Source organism: Chelon labrosus, assembly GCF_963514085.1.
Source record: "Chelon labrosus genome assembly, chromosome: 19".
In the NCBI taxonomy this organism is placed as follows: domain Eukaryota; kingdom Metazoa; phylum Chordata; class Actinopteri; order Mugiliformes; family Mugilidae; genus Chelon; species Chelon labrosus.
Genome location: NC_140352.1, coordinates 20,966,423 through 20,989,867, shown reverse-complemented (window position 1 = coordinate 20,989,867; position 23,445 = coordinate 20,966,423). Strand labels below are relative to the sequence as shown.

The 23,445-nt window shown below is 42.1% G+C and overlaps 1 protein-coding gene across 2 annotated transcripts; it reads right to left on the bottom strand.

The window, feature by feature from the left end:
* Positions 1 to 6,817: 6,817 nt before the first annotated feature.
* LOC311504190 (transient receptor potential cation channel subfamily M member 4-like) lies at positions 6,818 to 23,148 on the bottom strand. 2 transcript variants are annotated; one of them, XM_084567197.1, is made up of 29 exons: positions 22,964 to 23,148; positions 21,872 to 21,933; positions 21,602 to 21,779; positions 21,087 to 21,267; positions 18,842 to 19,011; positions 18,352 to 18,529; positions 17,660 to 17,724; positions 17,322 to 17,555; positions 16,033 to 16,135; positions 15,639 to 15,760; positions 13,966 to 14,265; positions 13,780 to 13,881; positions 13,535 to 13,663; positions 13,259 to 13,388; positions 12,270 to 12,415; positions 11,991 to 12,103; positions 11,778 to 11,891; positions 11,599 to 11,648; positions 11,251 to 11,489; positions 11,069 to 11,184; positions 10,087 to 10,219; positions 9,816 to 9,990; positions 9,495 to 9,660; positions 9,221 to 9,402; positions 8,861 to 8,993; positions 8,685 to 8,757; positions 7,890 to 7,983; positions 7,223 to 7,269; positions 6,818 to 7,108 (listed from the first exon to the last, which is right to left on the bottom strand). In XM_084567197.1, the coding sequence occupies exons 1-28, from the start codon at positions 23,042 to 23,044 to the stop codon at positions 7,238 to 7,240; spliced, it is 3,801 nt and encodes a 1,266-aa protein (XP_084423323.1). In that variant the 5' UTR covers positions 23,045 to 23,148; the 3' UTR covers positions 6,818 to 7,108; positions 7,223 to 7,237. The 2 variants fall into 2 exon arrangements, with proteins under 2 accessions (XP_084423323.1, XP_084423322.1); XM_084567196.1 differs by having other exon boundaries at positions 6,818 to 7,269.
* Between the last annotated feature and the right edge of the window lie 297 nt (positions 23,149 to 23,445).

Genomic DNA, 23,445 nt, shown 5'->3' with positions numbered 1-23,445 from the left:
TACCTGTGCAAACTGTAAAACACACACTTGTGAAAACCTCAGGAACGGGAACAGCATGCTCAGAAGACCCATCCTCCTGTTGAATACTTTGAACTGTCAGTGGGTGGGATACATTACGCACTAAATTAACATTTTGGACTCAAAGCCGATATAATAGAAGCTGAAAAAATGGACAGAACAGTGGAAGGATTTTAGGAACTTTAAAAAGTGCAGAATTGTGCTGGTTGATGACTGGGTCAGATCATCTCCAAAACTGCAGCTCTTGTGGGGTTGGTCTAAATGGGTCCTAGGAAGGAACTGGTGTCAGGGTCATGCACGTGGGATTTTTTGCAGATGTTCAAAAACTACTGATGCTCAAACTGTAGAAAAAATAATTCTGGTTCTGATCAAGTCATCACTGTTTGTTTTGTATGGGACTGCGCAGCTGCAGACCAGTCAGGGTGACCATGCTGAGCACTGTCTACTCCAGAAAAAGCCCATTATGGGCCCATGGGCATCAGAACTGGACCACAGAAGAATGGAAGAAGGTGGCCTGGTCTGAGGAAATCACATTTTCTTTTACATTACGTGTAAAAAAATCAATGGCCGGGTGTGTGTCTTTGGCTTACTTGGGCAACACATGATACCAAGATGCACCATGGGAAGAAGACAAGCCAGCAGAGGCAGTGTGAGTGCGCTTTGGGGAATGTTTTGTTTGGAGAATTTTTGGGACCTGCTATTCATGTGGATGGTACTTTGACATGTACCACCTACGTAAGAATTGTTGCAGACCAGATATACCATGCCATGGAAACATTATTTCCTGATGGTGGCCTCTTTTGACAGGATAATGCACAAGCAAAAATGGGTAATGGTTTGAGGAACACAACAATGAGTTCAACGTGCTGACTTGGTTTCAAAGTCCCAAAGTCTCAATCCAGTCAAGCACCCACTGAGGCCCCACCTCACAACTGGTGGAATATAAAGGATCGGCTGCTAATATCTAGGTGCCAGATATCATAGACCTAGCTTCAGAGATGGGCATCAATTTGTAACACTGATTGGTTGGATCTTTCAATTTACAAAGATCTATTTACAGCAGCCGTGAAAAGTTCAGATTAAACCATTTGAAGCCATACTTCACCCTCGAGCAACCATGAACGTGCACAGATTTCTAATCAGGCGTTAGTTGAAACTAAACTTGTCATGCAGGTGCTCAAAACCGCACGATAAGGAACATTTATGATATAGCTATTTGCTCCAATAACAATAGCTCGTTTTTAAACACAGCTAGGTCAAGCCTTTAATTATAGGTGGTTGTGAAAACTGATACCTGAGAAGTTTACACAAGACGTTGAAGGAATGTTGGCTACAGTCCACTTCAGTGGCACACGCTGAGCTGCGCGCTGGAACAGCACCATTTGTGATACGATTAAAGTTTAAATGCTCAGCTTGTGAAAGCTTAAACGAATGTTTGTGTACTCTGATTATTTTCTCTGAATAGGTTATTGTGTCGTATGGGTTATGATTGGTCCGATTGTTTGTAGGACTGTCCAGTTGCGTGCAAACTTATATTTTTGTCTGTATCAGTTGAGACACACCCCACAATGAATTTCCAATGGTGTGTTATCAGCCTCATATATTAGAATATCATTATTATTTCATTATCGTTTGTGGCTTTGATTCAGCATCATAAAGTTAGGAGGGTGAATAACACAAAGTAGACTAACAAATGACAGCATGTTGCTGTGTTACCACTGTTGGCCACAGAGGCCGCTGTTGCCTCTGCTCAAAAATGTTAAGTAAAGTTGCTTTACATAACAACGCATTGCCAAGGCAACAGACATTTTCCTTATCCCATTAAGGTTATCCTTTTACCTGCTGTATCTAACAAGTTCAGAGTCTAAGACCCAATTTATTATCATGAAATAATTCAGACATGGAAACACATGTATCCAAACTGTTAGTTCTAGGGCTATTCCACCCTTCTTTGGGTAAAGAGTTAACACTCTGTTTACACGGAAGTTTTACTAAGTAGCTGTGAGTGAATGCACAAAAATAAAACTACTAATACTGCAGGGGTCGGAAAATAATGTAAAATAAAAAGCTTATATCGACAAAATGGACACATAGATAAAAGGCTAATTTACATATTTGTGATGGATGTAATCATGTTTTTTTGAGGTACAGATCAGCTAGATTTCACACATTTTTTACAGAAATTGTGGAATTTATTAACCGATGAGACTCAGTAACGCTGTATACAATGATTCTGAAATAATTTTTTAAAGTCTGTGAAATTGAAACTGCACTAAGAGAAAGCCATGTATACATATGTGTACATTTCCTTCACACTTGAGTGGTGTCTTTAATTAATTAAAACAGATCCTAGACACTAAGACGTCACTATAAACATTTTGCTCAACTGAAGCATTTTACAGTAAAACCCCTAAAAAAAGAGAGAGAGAGAATATATCACATTATGAAAAAATTCTACACTTTGACTTTGTTCAGCTCTCGTTACAATGCCAGCTAAATAACTTCCAAAACATAAATATGTTTTTCTGTCCGTACAATTCATGGCAAATTCTTGTTGGATGTTCAGTCCTCAGTTTGCTGGTAAAAGTATGAGAAGCATCTTGAGTGAAGTATCTCAGGCAACCCACAGTGGCAGTCTACAGGGTGCTCAGAGCATAGAGGCAACGGTCCTGCAAATCAAAAGCCGGGACATGAGCAAACCTAGAACTCCAGCAATACTATATGTGCTATACAGTTACATTATATATATATATATATATATATATATATATATATATATATATATATCTTAGTATTATGAAAAGTGAAGAATCTTACTGATAGAGTGACCCAGTTAACTCATCAACAATGCCACCTGAAAAAAAAGTACAAGAGTCAGACCAAAGACCATAGTAAAGTGTACAGTGGTAAATACGTTCAGTACCTACCTGGTGTGCAAATTGTATCACATAGTATGGGACAAATGTAGCAGGATGAGCAGCCCTGGGTAGTAAAAATAGAGTTAAAGGCCTCTGGAGAAAAATGAAATTTATTTACATGTTTTAACAAAGTGAAAATGCTTACTTGGCAGTGCTCACAATGATCTGACTCATCTCCATCCTCACAAGGGCACAATGCACAGTTTTGAGAGCAATGCTAAATCAATGGAAGAAACATAGTGCAAGAGTGGTTAGTCGTACATTTATTTTCAAGCTGGTTGTAACAAAGCCCTTAATAAATAAAGGGAACTAAATAAAGCATAAAGATTTGAGGGAAGCACAGTTGTTACTTCACTTTCTCATTTCAAGACTTTACCTCACAGATGGAGCAAACACTACACAGAGAGCCAGAGTGGAATTGCTGAGCGTCAGTGGCTGACTCCTCTTCATTTGTGTCAGCCTGGATTTCTGCATCACCTTCATCCTCATCTATGTAAAGAATCCACAAAGTATATTTGCGAGATTCGTATCAAGGATCTTTGCTTTATGTGCAAACAATAATTATATTGCTTTTAAAATAGCTCCCATACAGCTATACTGACCTCAAAAATCTAGTATTCCCCGGCTATAGGTTTAACTTTATGTAAATCTCCTCTTCATCACATATCATGAGATTGTGTTAATATTGTGTGACATATGATACATGGCGGATGAGCACTGGGGATGAGACACAAGTCTTGTTTGAGAACAGATAGCCTTTCCAAGAAGGAAAAATCTGATTCTTACAATAAAAGCAGGATGAAAGGTCAATCTTCAATCAACAAACTTTATTCTTCTCTGTTGTGCCTAATGATCAAATTTTCTAACTTTAAATGTCTAGGTAATTAAAAGGGGCATTGTTAGAGGAAATGTTTGTTTTGTCTCAGGAATTTGCAGCACATTTTAAAGTCCCCATAAATTAAAATTGGAGTCTTCTTACTTCTACACGCCACCCATATGCTAATAACTGGCCAAACAAAGTCATCTTGTTATCGTACTTTACAGGCCGCCGTTTCCTGAAAAACTAAAAATGTGACTCATCCTGCACTCGGGGGCCTTTACGAATTGTGGGTCCAGTCAAAATTTTTCTCAATGTTTTATGTCCCACCCATCCTATTCCTCCTTCACTGATCGTTTCAATACAGCACACATGGGAATCTCTGCTCCTCAGGCCATTGGAGTTGATCAAAACTGTGCTCTGCGGGAGGGCCACAGCATCTCTGCCGCTAGACTTTTCATAGATACCTGAAGTTTTCACCAACTTCCGAGCTTTGAATGTTGCTTCTAACTAAATGTTATTCACTTTGAGTGTTTTGGGCTGTGAAAAGCCACATTGGCTCAACAAAAGGCCTGAAGGGTTTAGGTAGTGCTGGGTGCCAGCTACTGCACAGATAAGCCGGTCTATTTTAGGGCTGAAATGTATGACAGAGCTCCTAAAGTAGCTCCAGTGAGCCGGACAATGTCAGAAGGCTACTGCAGAGTATTCACTCAAAGGACATAGGAGACATAACCATTTGTTATAATTTAAACTAAATTACTGTATAGTATTGTGTTTTTATATTCCATAAATAACTTAAATAAAACTCCAGAGCATTAAAATAGTGGGTATACCGTGCTCTTCCTCAGGGTCATCCTTAGTAGTAGAATCCTCTTCTTCCTCTTCCTCAGCTGCATCCTCTCCTTCAGTTTCTTCATCGGCCTCATTACTTGATTCCGTCTCCTCTTCCTCCTCATCTTCCTCTGCTGCATCCTCATCAGCCTCTCCATCTTCTTCAGCGTCGTCATCATCCTCTTCATCAACCTCATCCTCTTCAGTCTCCTCTTCCTCTTCATCAGTCTCCTCTTCCTCTGCAGCATCCTCATCCTCTTCTTCATCAGCGGTCTCCTCTTCCTCTGCAGCATCCTCATCCTCTTCCTCATCAGCAGCCTCCTCTTCCTCTTCAGCATCCTCATCCTCCTCTTCGTCAGCAGTCTCCCCTTCCCCTGCAGCATCATCCTCTTCTTCGTCAGCAGTCTCTTCTTCCTCTGCAGCATCCTCATCCTCTTCCTCATCAGTCTCCTCCTCGTCTTCAGCCTCATCATCTGATTCTGTTACCTGTTCCTCTTCCTCACTGCCTTCCCCGCCTTCAGCAGTTTCACCCTCCTCAGCCACAATCTCATCCATATTTCTGTCATGGAAGTTTTCCCCTGTTTCAGCCACATTCTGTGCACTCACTACACCAGAGAGTGGGACCTGAGATGGGCACAAGAGCACCAGCAGGAGCCCCACCATCCAGCCTTTCACATATGCCATCTTGGAAGACTTACACAGCTCTTCTAAGTCGCAAATCCACACTGGAATAATGTCTCTACAGTCTTTGCTTCGTTCTTCCAGCAAAGTCCACAAGAGTTGATGAATTTATAACTCTTAAAAGATGAGATGAAAAAGTCTGAGAATAAAGTCAGTAAAGTCGATTCACAGGTATTGGTCAGGTTTGCTCCAGGCTGCAGACAGGCACTGCAGACACAAGACTGAAAGAGCAGTGTGTCAGCCTTGTGCTAGGAACACAGAGGACACAGTGGAAACACAACTGTGTCAGTGGCGTAGTTGTTGGGCTGCATGTACATGAGTGACAGAGGCACATGTCCAGGAGGAATTCCTTCTGATGCCCTTAACACGGTGTATTAGAGAGGTGGGCGTGGGCATGCGGTAGACTGGGGGGTTTTGGACTTCAGAGGGGTGGGCATAAGAGAGGTCAAAGAACAAATGGAAATGAGAGGGTGGGAAAGTTTAATTACAGACACTAAATAACAACCTGAGGATAAACTTGCACTAGAGTATCTTTATTGTCATAGTTTTGAACTTATAGAGGAATAAACCACTACTTTAATGTTAAATCACCACATCCTAGTTCAAAGCCTACAAACTGAAACTACTCAATAAAATAAACGATAAAATTGAAGATGATGGTACTGCTAAAACATTCTGAACGAGAACAAAGAAAGGTAGTATTCAGTCACATTGCACAATTCACAGCTCTTTGTTCTCAGCCCAGTAAATTCATTCGAATCCTCACTGAACACAAATATAATTCAAAATATTATGAAAAGCTTGCAATGGTGACAAACATGTAATAGCTCCATAATGGCGGCTTATAAAATGATCAAAGGTTTAAACAAATGCCTCTCAGTCTGTCTGTCAGTGTGATGCATGGAGTGGTTGTAAATAGAAGGAAACGGAGAGGACAGCTGCATGCACATGTTCTGACATCCCCAAGTTTACGTTTTAAATATGTAATGTTTCACCCACAGATCTGGGCCATCCAGCCAGTGAGATTACAGCCAGGAGGCCAAAGGCTGCTTAAAATGTTCACTTGCATAGCCACATATTTGCACACACAGCCACAGGGCAGGAAGGCAGAAAGTGATGACACCGTCTCTCAGAGTGAGCCGCTGCTGCAATTGACAGGTGGCCCAGCTAACTATTTACAGTAAAGTCTCCTTCAATAGCTTGCTCCACTATGTGACCTTCAATAGAGCTCTGGCGTACTGAAACTCTGCACCATGTACCTTTCACACTCACATACACACAGAATATGTAACAGGAGCCTGGTTAGCTTAGTTTAGCATAAAGACTGTAAACGGTTGGGTTTGTAAAAAAGCAACTAAGCAAGCCAACATGTGTCAAAATCTGCAGCTAACTAATCTGTCACGGTCAGTGCATGACGTGCTAAGCTAGGTAGCTGGGCTAGCTATTACCATCTAGCTTTTGGCCTTTGGCTAAGCGCTAACTGCTGACTGATTCATGATAATGTTGATCTTCTCTGTCTAGGTAAATCTCACCAAGAAAAAGAATTCATTCATTAAACTGTATGTACAATTTATTGAAAAGAACAACACAAACGGACACTAAAATTTAATATGTATACATTTAATGTAACTGAATGTAACAAACCACTTAGCCAGGGTGCTATTGCAGCTGATGTAACCCCTGTAAACGTATTTCACAATAAAACCTCAGCTTATAAAAAGTCATCAGTGAAGACACTATGGCACTGACCAGTAAAATATATAAAATATATACTGCCATGGTACAAATCCGTGCGATTTTTTTTAGGCATTTAAATAAAACGGCATTTGCCGAATACAGCCAGGAGCAGTGATGGTACTGAACTCTTTTTCAGTTCAGTGTTGACGATCTTTGGTCACAATGATATTCTTGGCCGACTACCAGTAGGACTGGGTAGTGGGTCGTATGAACCTGAGTGAAGTGAAAGGCTAAATCAAGTTGAACTCGAAGAGCATGGGAACGCATCTGTGTGGAAGAAGAGGTAGAAGGGGATAAGTGAGTGGGAAATTAAAACAAAAAAACATTTCAAAGTGCTTATTGTTTTGTAGATACACCGATTAGGCATAACATTATGACCACCTTCCTAATATTGTGTAGGTCTCCCTTGTGCCTCCAAAACAGTTGTGACTCATCAGAGAATGGACATGGGTCTTCTGAGGGTGTCCTGTGGTGTCTGACAACAGAATGTTGTTAGTGAGGGCCTTTGGGTCCTATGGGTTGAGGGGAGGGGCCTCTGTGGATCATCCCATAGATACTTGATCAGTTTGGGATCTAGTGAATTTGGAGGCCAGGTCAACACCTTGTAATGTTCATGTTTTTTTAGTTGTTCCTAGTGTTTTTGTGTGTGTGTCTGTGTCAGGCTGCATCCTGCTGGGGATGGCTGCTGCCATCAAGGAGTGTCATTGCTATGGGGTGGGGGTGCCTGGTCTGGTCTAGGTGGGTGGTACATGTCTAAGTAACATCCACATGAATGCCAGGTCCAAATGTTTCCCAGAAGAACATTGAATTGTCACAAGATGGTCAATGTTCTCCTGTCATTATGTTATGGCTGATCGGTGTATATCCTGTTTTCTGCCGAGATGTACCTCTTAATGTAGGTGGAGGCCGAGGAGGTTTGAACGTGCTGCCTTGTGCTAAAGTATCAACAATCCAGCTGAGAGCATTTGAGCAATACTCCATCTGAGGGGAAAAAAAATATATATTACATCAGCAAACAGTAACTCCTGATCTGAACTAATTCAAGACACATGACAAAGAGAAAAACATTTTTGTGCATTTTAAGTCTTGGCAATAATATAGCCAGATACTTAAATTGTTACAAAGTCCTATAGTGCTACATTTGTTTGAGATATACTGCATATTATTCACACAGTTTGATAATCACAGTCATATACATAAGTAACAATATGAAGCTGAGCAGCCGGTTAAATTTGCTTAGCTTAGCTTAGCATAAAGACTGGAAACTAGGGGAAACAGTTAGCCTAGCTCTGTTGCAGTAGCAGATAATTCCACATATATGACGTAAGCATAGGGTTAGGGTCAGAGTCGGTGGAATCAAGATGCCAACATATGCCTGGCGGCGGCATTCTCTTGACTTACAGTTTACATTATCACTTGAACACCAAGCATTGTGTATACAGGACTTTCATTTGAAGGCAGCATATTTATTGGCTATGATCAGCAGAAATTTACTGGCCAAGAAATCGTCATTTTTGTTCTTACTGTGCAAAGCTAAGCTAACCTGTTGCTGCTATACCCTTTATAAAGTATAGTTTGAAAGAACATACAATCTCTTTTGCAGAAGTTTCATATATGCATTAACAGAACATAATAATAAACAGTGTAAGGTCAGTTAAATACTGAAAAAAATTCAATTTTACCTCATTCTCCAGAGCCCTTAGCCTATGGTCAAAGTCCCTGCTCTCAGTCAGATGTTTGACCACACCATCCACTCTAAAATAGACACATTCACTTCAGTATCACAGGGTCAAAAAAAAAAAAAAAAAAAGATGTCACTTGGCTGCTACTGTACTGTAGGTAAAGAAGATGTGCTCACTTGACAGACATCCGTTTCAGTCTCTCCGAGTCGCTGCTTTTCTGGATCTTGTTTTGAGCCGTCAGGAAGTCCTCCTTCTGAATGGTTTCCCATGTCGTTAATCTGTTCGCCCCTTTCCCACTTAACTGCAACACTAGTAGAAACAGTTCACACGGTTAAACGGTGTTAACATTCAGATCAGCTGTGCGGTTTTCCAGGACTGCAGGCTAACCGCTAAAGCTGAATCTATGGAATGAGCAGCCTCAAATGAACTGATAAGGGCCCACAAGAAGACATTTAAAATCTGTAATCAGTTTGGTTTTCTCAGTCAACTTTATTCCATTAACCAGACTCTTTTAAAATACCTGTTCAAACACTTACCAAAGTGGTGGATCTTGATGGAGGGCACTTTGCGGATAGTTCTCTTGATAAACAGGTTGATGTGAGAGAGGATAATAAAAGGAGGAGCCAGGGAAGGACGGGAGTGGTACTGAACAATCAGGTTGTAGCGCTGGAACTTCCAGTAGATATCACTGTTTGCTTGTACTTCAGAAAAGGTGTAGCTGTGCAGACACAAGGAAATTAGAGCGTTGAATTAAACAGTCGTTTTCAGCATGTCAGTGTAGCCACAGACAGATTGATGAGACTCATTTACCTAAACATGGCGATGAGCAGGTTGATGAGCAGGATGTTGGTGACCAGGAGATAAACAACCAGCAGAATTACCACCAGCCAGTTACTGTACAGAGTTCTGCAAGGCTCTTCACCGGCCTCAATCAGTGTCACGTTGTTGGTGCATGGCATATCCCACGTTTTTCCCACTGGAATAAACAGGTTATTAAACTGCAGGGAAGCATTTTCATCTATAGTAACTTGGAGATCTAATGACTGCAGTGAACTTTTAAAGGATTCGCTCGATGCAAAACAATGCATTCTGCAAAAAATAATAACCAACAGTCCAGTCTTAAACACCTACCATCAATCTCTTCCACAGGAATCTGTCCAAAGATGTGCAAGTATGGCCTGTAAAAAACTCTGCGAAAGATGCGATCGAGTTGAGGGTCGTAGGAGTAAATCAGAGCCTGATTCGCCACGCCGTACGCCATGAGCCACACCCCGAGGAAGAAGAGGAAGAAGAAGACGTCCTTCATCTGAGCCAGAAAAAAAAATAGGGGTTTCGTTTTTAATTATGACATACACACGCCAAGTAACATTAGCATAATGTCAGTTTACGGCCACTTTCTCACCATCTTGCCAACAATGATAATTTTTGGTCCCAGCTGTTTGTGAATGGCAAAAATGTGGATAAGGCGAAGGGTGAAGACCATGTAGTCCACACATAGGACATCCCGGCCAAATCCATATGTCCACCGGAACATCCTGAAACAGGTACAGCAAAAGCACTGAGGTTACAGTGCCACCCAGTGGTCAGCCTGTAAAATAACCACCTTCAAACACCTTCAAGGCTAAGGTTGGGGTAAATATTTGTAAAAATTGCAATTGTGTTTTTGTTGTGTTTAGCATTTTATTCTCTACAGATTCTGATAATAACACAGAGGTGGAAGTATTCAGACTACTGTGTATATACAGTGTATAACTGATTAGCCACAGCATTGAAGCCACTGACAGTGATTATTGTCATTACAATGCAACGTTCTGCTGGGAAACCATCATTCTTATCAGAGAATGGACATTGGTCTGGTCTGGTCTAGGTGGGTGCTACATGTCTAAGTAACATCCACATGAATGCCAGGTCCAAAAGTTTCCCAGCAGAACACTGAATTGTCACAAGATGGTCAATGCTATTTACTTCTTCCATTCAGCGGTTTTAATGTTGTGGCTGATCGGTGTATATATTAGTTAATAAATAACCCTCAAAATAAAAATCTTTATTTACCATAACTGCAGGTTTATTCTGTTTGGTAACTGAAATAATACTACTTTTCCTCATTTTGATATGCTCCCATATGCCCTGTTAAACGTACTTCATTTTGCTTTCAATAAAAACTCAACACTTCCTGTAAGTGTTTCAAATTAAATGTCCTCTGGCAGAATCCTTTCATTTATTAGCAGTGCTTTTACGGTGAAATATTTGCAAGAATACACTGAGCCAAAAGTCGCTAGAACTCAGACAATAATACTTTAGAGGGGTAATCCAGAACAGCAATGGGATTTTGCTTAGTTTAATATCTACTGCAGATTGCTCTCATTCCTATTTGTTGTCCGTACCTGCATATGAGTCCGATGATGAACAGCGTAAAGGCAATGAGGTCACATTTGTTCCACACGTCCTGGATGTACAGTCTGATCCTCTGACGCCAAGTCTTCGTTCCCAAAAAGAACGTCTTGGAGAAGAAAATATCGGTCAAATAAAACAATGCGATAAACTGACGATGCCTCTCTGCACTCACCTCTCGGATCTCCTCACACACTATGGTGAACACCCAGAAGTAGAGCACATACTCGGTGATGGCCGGACCAGAAGGCGGGGGGGGCTTGAAGTCCACCAACAGCACGTAGGCGAAGAGCAGGAGAAACAGGAAGTACATGAGGACGTTGCCCAAAAAAGAGGTGACGGGCGCGAACCAGAACTGGCGCCAGCGGGACACTATAAAAGGACGCTTCGGTGGTCTGCGAGGCTGTGGCATGCCTGTATTTAAGTAATTGGACATGGATTAGTTGACGATCACTGGCGGCTGAAAAGAGTTACTTCCTCCTCACCCATAGTGTCTTTTTACTGCTATATCAACAGGACTCACCCATGATGATGGCTGTCCTGGGACTGTGTGTTCCTTGTGTATCAGCGTCACTGGAACAACAGCACAGTTAGCACAGCAAATACAAAACACTGGGTCCTATTTACCACTAGGGAGTCCCACGCACTTAAATAACATGATAAAAACGTGATATTAAAATGAAGAAAATCAGGGAATATTACATGTGCTTGATGTCAGAGAAAGAAAAGATGGTCGTTCCATAGAGGCTGTCACTGTCCCGAACCAGCCCATCCTCATTAGGCTTGGCCTCCTCCTGCTGCTGGTCCTCTTGATTCCTATGAGGTGGAGGATGTTGTCAGATATTAAATATGATATAAAATCCCGGACGGTTCTGAAATATTTCAATTTCTGAATTGAAGATTAATGTAGATTACCTGAAGGTGATGAGGTTGGTGTAGCAGAGGATGGGGCAGAAGAAAGTGAGCAGGAGCTTCCACACCTCTGTCGACCTCTTCATGTCACCCCACCAGATCTGAGACAACAGAGACTAGGAGAAAACAGACCATTTTCACCAACTGCATTTCAAGATGATTACTTCATTATGTCTCAGTGCTGCCGTCTGTAATTTTTCCAACAACGTAGATGAAAAATTTTCGAAGGCATAGAAGATATTAATCTGACACAATTCCCCTTTTCTTCATATTTAAACACACCTGCACTCCATCATGGCTGAAGAACAGTCGTGCGTCAGCGCCCGTACCCATCTGTAGGCAGGTGGTGCCACCCCAAACTGGAGATTTCCTAATGAGCAGGGTGAAGGAGCGGCTCTCGTTGCTCCGATAGCAAGAGCTGAAGACATCTGAGATGACCCAAGACACATTAAAAATAGCTTTCTAAAAGCTAACTAAAATATAATCATTGATAAGAATTAGTAAGTTTGGGTTCAATTTTCAAAAAACTGTGATAAGATACACCGATCAGCCATAACATTATGACCACTGACAGGATAAGTTAATAACATTGACCATCTTGCGACTACACAATGTTCTGCTGGGAAACCTTTGGACCTGGCATGCATGTGGATGTTACTTGTAGACCAGACCAGGCACCCCCACCCCATAGCAATGACACTCCTTGATGGCAGCAGCCATCCCCAGCACGATGCAGCCTGACACAGGCACACACACAAAAATGGTTGAGGAACAACTCAAAAAAACATGAAGAACAGCACAAGGTGTTGACCTGGCCTCCAAATTCACTAGATCCCAAACTGATCAAGTATCTGTGGGATGATCCACAGAGGCCCCTCCCCTCAACCCATAGGACCCAAAGGCCCCCACTAACAACATTCTGTTGCCAAAAACAACTGTTTTTGAGGCTCAGTTGAGACCTACACAATATTAGGAAGGTGGTCATAATGTTATGTCTGATTGGTGTATACTCAAGTGACCCAGACTGTCTACTTAATCCAAGCAAAAAAAAATTGCTTCAGGAAAATATACGTATTGCTGTCACACCTAAAAACATATCAACACCTTTACTAAAAAAAAAAAAAAAAAAAAAATGATACGTCAGATTACAATGTTGTTGAAGGGAACATCTAAATAGCACATGAAATATGATTTTTTTTTTTTTTGAACTGCACATTTTTAGGCATTAATCATTTGCTGAAAAATGGTGGAAATTTGGATTTATGTCTCACCATGTGCCAGATTCTCAAACCTCTGGGCCAGCTCTTTCATGGAGAGCTTGGTTTCGGTCTCAACATCCAGTTTGGACAGCTCTCTCAGTATCTTACAGCCACTTAGAGCACTCAGCACCGGCTCACCTGCCTGGGGTAGACAGGAAAAGGGCAGATCAAGATCACAAACATTCTAATATTTTGAGGTACGGGATGTGCTGCTGCTCTGGATTTCTCCTTTCAAATAAACTGAACAGCAGAAGAATACGTTCTTGTTTTCTGTCTCCGAGCTTTTACCATCTCCCAGAACAAAGTCGCCATTTCACTACGGTTCTGCAGGACGGCCCAGATGAAAAGCGAAGCCCAGGGGAAGAGGCAGCGCCTCTCTCGATACAAGCAGTCCCCACGCAACAGCTTAGTGGCACGCTGGGAAGAATGAATACAAATGAAAGGAGAGGTTATTAGGCAAAAAAAGAAAAATGAAACCTGTCTCCCAAAAGCTTTGATACATGTCTATTTTTATTCAGAAGAGTTAAGAATACCTTAAGAGCTCTCCTTTTGGATGAGATGTTCGCCAAGTCCAAAGCACCATAGTAGAATGGCTGGCAGACGTCACCCATTAACAGTTCTAGGACCCCTGACACCTGAAGAAGCAGTGAGTACAAGTTTTCTTCACATTATTTCTGATTCAAGGAGAACAAGTCTACACGACGGCCTACCAAACCAACCTCAAAAAGGCTGATCTCCATCTCTGGTCCCTTCTCCATGTTCTGTGCTGCCACTTTGGTAGGCGATTCCTGGATGTTAGACGGTGAAGATGCAATCCCTGCAGTTCCGAGACGCTCCACAAGGCGTCGCTGAAGTAACTGGTAAAGCAGCGTCCCATCAGCCACGGAGCGATAGAGGCTTTCCAGCCTGCCGTAAGTCAAGTAGTCCAGGATGTTCAAGCCATTCTCAGTGAAAAGACGCACAAACTGGGGCTTGTCATTGACCAGAGCATCCGTCATGGGGTCCTCCAAGTCGTCATACTATTCGAATGGAATGTGTTTATTTTTAGGCAGGTCAGCACTTATTTTTAGGGATGGCTCGATCCAACTTTTTCATGTCCGATACCGATACTGCAATTTGGAGTATCTGCCGATACCGATATCAATCCGATACCTTCTTTTCTCCTCTGTTAAGTTGTTTATGATACATATAAGTTTGTATAGATTTACTTTGCTTAATATGGACATCTAAAAACACCATGATCAAACTGTCCAACAAATATTCTGCTCCCCTAAGGGAAGAAATAAAATAGCCCACAATGTGCCTCAAGCCATAAGCTCTTTATTTAAACTTCAAATCAGTGCAAACTGCAAACTTGAATGTTTCTTCTTTCACATGTAACCTCTGGGGTTGAACTGTATGTAAAACACCCATATCAAATTAGATATAGAATGGACTTAGTTCCAATGTTCCATTGAAGACTATAGGACAGGGGTGCCCACACTTTTTTGGCTTACGAGCTGCTTTTACAATGACCAAGTCAAAGTGATCTACCTATCCTAAGTCATATTGATTGTTGCTACAGTGTTAAAAGCTCTATCCATCTTTGTTTTTATTTTTATCAAGAAAAATTGGTGCACTACACCTTTAGAAAAATAGCGCTGTCTCTTTAAGAAAGACGGTAGTCTTGAGTTGCAGTGGTTGAAGTTGTGCGTAGCTGTGGATGTGTGCCGCTGAACTGAGGGTATGTTGCAAATAAAGATGAACGTTTGTCTTCCTGTTTGTTTTGGAGGTGCAACAGATAATGTTAAGCCAGACTAACATCTAAAACATTTTATTTTTTCCAATGGCACGCGATCTACCCGCACCGGTCGATCGTGATCGACGTAATGAGCACCCCTGCTATAGGACATATAGCTGCTTTAAGTGACTGCTAACTTTAAATAACTGTCACAAACACTTGCATCCAGTGCTGCTGCCACCCCTTGAGACACTCGCGTTGCACAAGTTGCATTCGGCTGTTTTACTTTTCTCTTCCTTGCGTGGAAAGTAACTCCACACAGCTGACATGATAAGAGCGCTAGGCTAATTCACTGTCACGAGGTTCTGTTTACACACGCTTGCAGCAGCTGCTCTCTGTTTACGGCATGTCGCGCAAAGTTAAGTTGAGCATTTGGGTATCGGATCGGACGGGCTATAGTTATTGTTTCCGATATTCGATCCGGAAATTTTGACCAATATCGGGCCGATACCGATCCTAAGTATCGGATCGAGCCATCCCTACTTATTTTACGTCAACAGTTCTGTGCAGCAGGAATGAAAATGTTGCATTAGTCAAACGTGGTTCATGTTTGCTACACATAAAGCATCTACTTTAGAGTGATAGTCTCTGTGTAACATCTGATGTCCTCACCCTCCACTGGAAGTCTCCATTGAAGAGTTCACTCTTGGCGATGTCAACCCTGTTCCATGTGACCGCTAGCTTCAGCTCCTCATTATAAGGGCTGGCATCCACTGACGCACGCTGCTTACTTGCTGAAGAACACAAACACCAAGAAAATCTTTATTTGGGCAATTAGCTGCTCCCATGAAAAAGTTTAACTCTGGAAGACATTAGCGACTCAAATACAAAAATAAATAAACTAGGAATTCTCAGTGCAGCACCACCGTTTAAAGCTCTGGACTGGAGCTATTAAACTGCTTCGTCCCAATCAAATAAACAAATTTAAATGTCAAAATAAGGAACACAGATGTGTTGCCACCTAAAACCTTTGCAAGGGTTCATTACATGGATCAGCTGTATGTACCTCCAACCAATGCTTTGAGCAGGACTGTGTCAAAATCGTTGGGACCCTCTTGCTCTCCATGGTAGACTGTGATGAAGTCTCTGTTCTGGTAGATGCTCAGAGCCTGGAGACACAAAACAATGAAACAGAAGATTAAAAAAAAAAAAATACAGATCCGTGAGCTCAACAACTGCTGATACATAGAAAGAGCTTACAAATTAGACAGACAGTGACGATGAAGAATTTGGCGACAAAGGGTTTCATTAACTCCACTGTCTCCCGATGCTGAGCGAGCAGGATTAAGATAACAGAGTGTCTAAAGACAATCCTCTGTGTGACAGATAGCAAACCAACACTGATTATATTACTGATGAGTCAGTAACCAGTCAAATCATCGGAGGTGTCAAACCATTGTTTGTTTAACAACTGACAACAAGGTTCAGTTGAGCTGAAGCAAGAATTAGAAATAGCATTCTCGTTCTTCTTGTCTTGTCCATGCTAGCAAATCAACCATACTAAATATTTTCACGAGCTTTCGCTGTGAGCGTCAGAGTAAAGTCATCCTAAATAGAAAAGCTCTGTGCAGATGCCAAGCAAAGATTCTCGCTGCTTGTCGAACTGCTAAATTCTCTAGAGAGCGATATTTCAAGTACATCACAATGATTTTGACAACACATGTCCTGAATAGATCTGCTGAATTAGTATCAGGCCCAACCAAGGTATACATAAAGTGCTCATTACTGGCTATATTTCAGAAAGTAGATCCTTACTCAGTGTTTTGAGAGAGAGCACGTGTTTATATATACACACCATAGTTTGTGGGTGAGTTCATTGTGGAGCAATGAGCCTGCGGTTTTTAGATAGCTGGAACAGACTGAGACAGGAAGTAGTTTGAGAGACAGCCAAGAGATTGGAGGCCCACGAGAGGTTCATTAAATGCTCATGAGATCAAGAACAACAGTGATGTAGTGATAAAAATAAATGAGTGAACTTGACCTGATGGTTCCGCACAAGGGTTTATTAAAATCAAAACACTTTAACTGATAGGGAGTATAAACATGCTCTGCAAACATATTCCTAATGTCATGTATATTACGAAATATCATGTCATGAATTAACTGAGAATCTTGACCTTAAGGCACTGACATAAAAGCCAACGCTTGGGCCAGAAACCCTTTGAGATCAAGTTAAAAATCTTGACAATCTAGTCAGCAGCTACTAAATAAAGAGTGCATAAAAAGCCTCGAGGCCTGCCTCTTTCTGCTCTGCCGCTGTATACAACAACAGGCTCCTCTGTCCACGGCACTCACCCGTTCAACTAGTTTGTCTGTCTCCGCTTCTGAAGGAAAATATTTCTTAACCCGTTCTGTCATTCTGTCTTTCAGGTCCACGCTGGGAACCGCCTCACCGTCGCCCTCGCCGGAAGACTGGACAGCCGGAGCTGAAGACAGGTTCTCCAAGACATCGCTCAGGAAGTCAGCCATGCCTCCTGAGCCAGCCAGCACCAGCCAGGGCATGGAGGATTTCAGAGAGAGATCCACTCTCTGAGATAAAATAATAGGAACACAAAGCATTAAAATATTTTTAGTATGAAATCTAACTTCATACTTTTTTTTGTGATAACAAACATAGAAATTAGGGACTGTACCTCCAGCATGCTGGCCTCCCCTGATACCAGCATACAAAGGACGGGGATGTCAATGCTGCCGCTGCCTATGAAAACACAGCCACATTTCCCAGTATATATCTTGATAAATAGTTTTTATGCACACATCATATTTGCAGTCAACATATTTGTATTGAAGCACAACAGCCTTGAGGCGTCACAGACAAACCACTGCTTGATTTTACACATCAGTTCTCGTCTCACAAGGGGTAGGATCAGACACAACCTGACATCCACGCAGTGGCATGCAATGGCTTCCATCCAGTGGATTCCAAACAATCATCTCATCAACACATGCATTAATAATAGATCGCCACAAGAGGGCCAAATAGCCTGAAATCCAGGTTGAATGTGAGTTTATGGTCGGTGAGAGCACTGGGCTTATTAGCCAGGAGACATGTTGTATGTTAATTTTACACAAAAACAAAAAAATTGCATTGGGGAAGCAGGAATAGTACTAGCACCAAAAACATTAACTGTTTAATTTAGGTCAATCAGATTTTAGTTGACTTGAGTTGAATGTAAGATAACGAGTTGACAATGTGCTATCAGTTTTAACGCCTAAACAAGTTTCCAGATCAGCCAGCAGTCACAATGACGGAGAACAATACAACATAAAAATGATTAGTTTAAATATTAGTCAAACATTTTAGTATTATAATGCCATCTCTCACCCCATATGCCAGTGCGCTGGTGGGAGATGTAGTCCTCCAGTTTAGCTCTGAACCCCATATCTCCTCCTCTGCGGCCCACACTCCCATCATCCACCAGCAAGAAGGCCTGGTAGTTGTTGTCCAGGCAGCAGGAGTCCCTGGAAGGGTTCTGGACGTAGTACTTAGCAGGAAAGCTCCCCTACGGAACAGAAAATCCATGATAGATTATGTCAGGGTTGCCTCGCTTCGTAAGACCTTTATGTGGATTTTCCAAATGCGCTTTAAAAGGACATGATTGCAGCCACAGATCATTCAGATGAAGAACTTATGCGTTGTGAACTCTTTCATTAATGAAAGTCACAAAGGGGGTGTGATTCAGAAATGAACCCCGGCCCTTTAAATTGAGACCCTATTTAAATAATATGAAACAGAAACCTACAAAAAAGACAAAAAAAAATAAATGTTTTTTAGTGGGTGAATGACTGTGTAAGCACATGAGTGCCTGTACAACCTGAGGGTTGACCAGCTGATCTCGATTGTGCACAAGGCCCCATGGCGCGATGCCCAGCGCCACCACCTTACTGAGGGAGACCGAAGAGGCGGCAGTGGCATGATCTCTCACTGCCTCTCCAACGCACCTCCCAACGCCTTCACGCAGGCCTGACGTCAGGATCCACGCTCCTGGGTGGAGAAGTTGGAAAATAACTGCCACAAGAAACTATCACATTTCACTTTTTTACTTTTGACATTTTCCCATTGCCGGCATTCTTACAGGGTATTTTCTGCCAGATTAAGACACCTATGGCCTTGAGACGGCATAGATTCACAGACAAATTTGTATTACAGAAGGACGACAAAAAATAATGAAATATCTTAAGAGTTATTGAGTAGTGGATGTTTACCACAGGCTGTATACAGATGGACGACGGAACAGATCCAAAAGTGAATCCAAAGGAAGTAGAGCTCCCCCTGGTGACTGGCTGCAGTATAGGTCATAAGCTCCACCCCCTTCATGTTAGTGGGTGGGACTTGGGCCAAATTAAAACACTAAATATTTTTTCAAGGATGGTTTCAGTCATTTCAGTATAGTATTTAGACATAATACTGATGCGTATTCAGTTTCGTTTTAGTTATTTGACACTACAGAAACAGGATGCGACATCATGATCACTACAAGTTGCCATGCCAACCACTCCGTGGAGCTGAGGCATAGGACCATGAGAGTTGGTAAAAATAAATAAATAAATAAGTACTGTGTATAAAATAAAACATTCCCTTGTAACTGGTGGAGGTAGAGCAGCGCACAGTATTCATGAAACAAAAATGCGAGTGAGTCTGGTGGAAGTGTTGGCGGATCATCGATATCACAGCTCCAAACTCTGGCTATAAAGTTGCAAGATGGCGCTGCCCATATCCCCGGGATACACTGTCTGTCCCCCATAAGCAAATTCTAACTAGACTTTTTGAAACTGTAAGCCTGCCCTGTTTGGGACAAATAGAGACACATCATTTCCTGTTCTAAAGCATGTGTACTACTCTACCCTATCGTTTACCTTATCCAACAAACATGTTTGCACTTAGTCCAAGCAACATAGCGACTTGTAAGCATGTTTTTATGTGACTTACGAGGTTTGTTTTGAGAGAACAGCGAGTGACCTTAGATAACGGGAGATCAGTATCGCCGTGTGCCACCTGCACTTGGCACAGTAGTCTGGAGGAAATGGCCATTGTACTACCAAATTAGGATCAAACCTTAGGGAGTCATTGAGCGTAATTGCTCTACATATTGTAACAGCTGGATTCTTCCTGCTAAAAGCACCATGAGTAGGTCTAACCATTTTCCGAGGAGGCGTTGATTCATCGAGACACACGATTTGTCAGTTCCTTAGAAATGTTTACAAATGTGGGATGAATTTCACTGCTTGTGTTACGCCTGAGAGAACGGCTACCGTGTTAGTCCTTGTGGTCCAATGAACCTAACGACCTGTCCTTGGACAGTGGCCTGGAACCCTCTTGCTGTGAGTCAGCAGTGCTAACCTCCACGCCACTGTGACGCCCCCCTAAAATGAGCATTTTTAGCATACCGTATAAGACAGTTTCGGAGAATGTAGTTTGTGGTGCTGTTAGTGTATTAAATTAAAAAAATTGAATGCGGTTGTCAAAATAGCAGAAACACATGTCGGTTCAACACAGTACAGTTCAACAGTACAACAAACCACTGCCTCCTAAATGAAAACACAGTTGACTCAACCGCTCTGACTTATTTAAACAAATGCTGAATACCAGAACCTTCATGAAGATAAGATAACGTGCAGGATTGTTACATCAGAATGCATTTGTTTTCACTAGTGTGCCTAGTGAACTGTCAAGTCAGTGTATATACAGTTACAAAGTTACAAAGGTGTGGCATTTTGTACAGTAATAATAGTAGTATTTGTCAGAGAGGACTACAGTTCAACATTGGGTCAATAAATCAATATAATACGGTTTCAGAAAGACAAAACAATTTGCCGTTTCCCACTTAAAGGCGGTTCATTTTATGTATCAACAGTGCTGGAAAATGACGACATACAGTATGCTGAACTTCAGCAAAGAGGAACAGAAATCATAAGCTGAGGTAACTGGTATTAAATAAATGCTGAGACCAGTGCTTGTGTTTGACAATGTGGTTAACTAGCAGCCACCCTAGGACCCAGCTCTGTAGCAGTGTTTGTTGAGGGGATTGTCACTGAAGTCAGACTTCATGATAAGTTTACCTGTGCTTTGTGAGGCTTTCACCAGTCCCTGCCTGATGACCTCTCGAACCCAGGTCTTCACCTTTGTCCTGCCTTCTCCGCCCACAACAGACACCACCAGGTTGGGTGCAGGAAGACCCCAGTGGGCCGTCATCAGGGTGTAGACCATAGACGGCGGGGTGTCCCATGACAGACGCAGGAACTGAGACAAAACGGGTATTTGATTAATTAAAAGAAAGGAATAAGTGTCAAATTTACACACAGACTTGTTCATAAATAAAGAATTGCAATCACTTTAGTATCAAAAGTAAAACTGTTTCTCAATATGCAAGTGATCTCACTCTGAGTGCATTTTCTGTGTTTACTCAGGTGCAATGCAAGATTGATAAGTTAGGAAAATCTAAAGCACTGACCACTGCAGTTCTTGGTGTATTCTGAATCATTGGCTTTTTGTTCTTAAAACACTACAGATCTGATCATATGCTCCAAATAACAAAATAAGGAATTTCTGAGTATATTATTATTGGGCCACCCACATAGCTATGCCTCTTGCTGGCTCCTGCAAACTGTAACTCTCCAAAGGCATCGGTCGGGTATTCAGAGGAGTGCTGGGCGCTGTCCCAGCGGTTCACAATGGCTGTGCTGAAATAGTCACCCAGAGCCACGGATGCATGGGCATCTCTCGCACCCCCACACTGGCACAGCGCGCCATTACTAAAAAAAATAAAAGAGGTGGGAGGATAATGCCAAGTAAGAGACTGATCATGTTTTGAAACATCACAATTAAAGAGCAGTATTCACAGTACCTGAAAGAATCCTCTACAAAGGCAGTGCACACTCTTTTCTTGATGATTTTGGGGATCCAGCTCTGAAAAGATAAATTTAGTAGCAGTTATGCATAGTTTAAACCCAGTCCTGCTCTTCTATGCATGTGGCTGCAGGGTGCAGAAAACACTGCTCAGGAGAGAAATACCCGATGATACATTGGTGAGAAATGCTGTGTCTAAACACCTGGCTGTGACTTCTGACGCTGCGCTGCAGTTTCGGCTCATGTTTTTGAAACACCTCTTGAGTGCATGCAGTAAACTCTGCAGTCCATCTACAAACCAGTCCGCATGTCAAACAAAGGAGCCTACTCAACTTGAAACCGGACCCTTTAAAACAATGTAAATAAAATACTTTAAAGCGCTTAATGTTACGAAATGAGCCTCCAATTCACTGCCACGCGATCAGACAAAGTGAATCCAAGTTTCTGGCAGGAAGTTTGATTGATAAAATGGTCCCGTTCCATTTAGCTGTGCCAGCGGCGGCCACAACAGTGAACTCCCTCTGGCATTGCCTTTAACAGGAACGGAACGGTGCCTTTATTAACGCCATCAGCAAACTTTACGGACTGTTAAATTAGCTTAAATGCTGCGCAGTAAATATGTTCGCTTCTTACATTTACTTGCATTTCTTGGTGTGGTGTAGTAACACCTGACTAAGAAACATTGACTTTAAAAAATTAAGTATAAGGTCGGAGGTATAAGTTACAGACCTGGCTAATTATCCGTTTTTATGAAGCTAGCTTAACTTCCGTCGGTTAAACAAATTTCACGAACAGAAATAGCTAACCTTAGCTACAGCTGTCCGTTCACACACTGCACCGCCTTAATGTCGTTGGTTTTCAAGAACCGGCACCAAACTGTGAGTATTGTGTTAGTTATCATTACACGACATGTGAGAACTCGTACCAGTAACAAACGTTAGTGGACCGCTTCGTTAGTTATCGTGACTCAGAGTGCAACTGCCAACTTTACTTCCCACGTTTCAGTGTCACCTCTTTGTAGTCATACTATAGTCTTTGCCAGCGTGATATCATAACAGGAGCAGGGGGATTTTACGGAAAGTCTACCCACCTGATCCTTCTCAGATTTACTGATTTTGTCCCTGTCATCGCCGCCGCCTCCTTCTCCTCCTCCTCCTCCCGTGTCTCTCATTTCTCTGTCTGTCGGTCTCAGTGAGGACCTTTAGGGAAGCGACTTTCTTGCTTTCTGTTCATTTCCTATACTGTTTGGGCTGTTACCAAAATTCAATTCCTGTGCGTCCCTCTGCAACCAAATAGAAGAGACAGGGTGCAGCCCAGGCACGCACTTCACAGGTGAGGGTGTGGTTTCACAAAGAGCCAGACAAATGTCAAGTCCTCCGTACTTTGTAAATAGGAGGAGCCAGTCAGAAACCACAGACATTTCATAATGGGGTGTGAGCTTGGCCAGTGCTGATTGTGCTGTGTGTGTCCATTTCCACCTCAATAGTCAACTCCCCTTCTCTGGTTGAATGGTATCAGTTGTGGTGAAACGAAATGTCACGGCTGGCACGCATTTTGACACCATTATAAGAG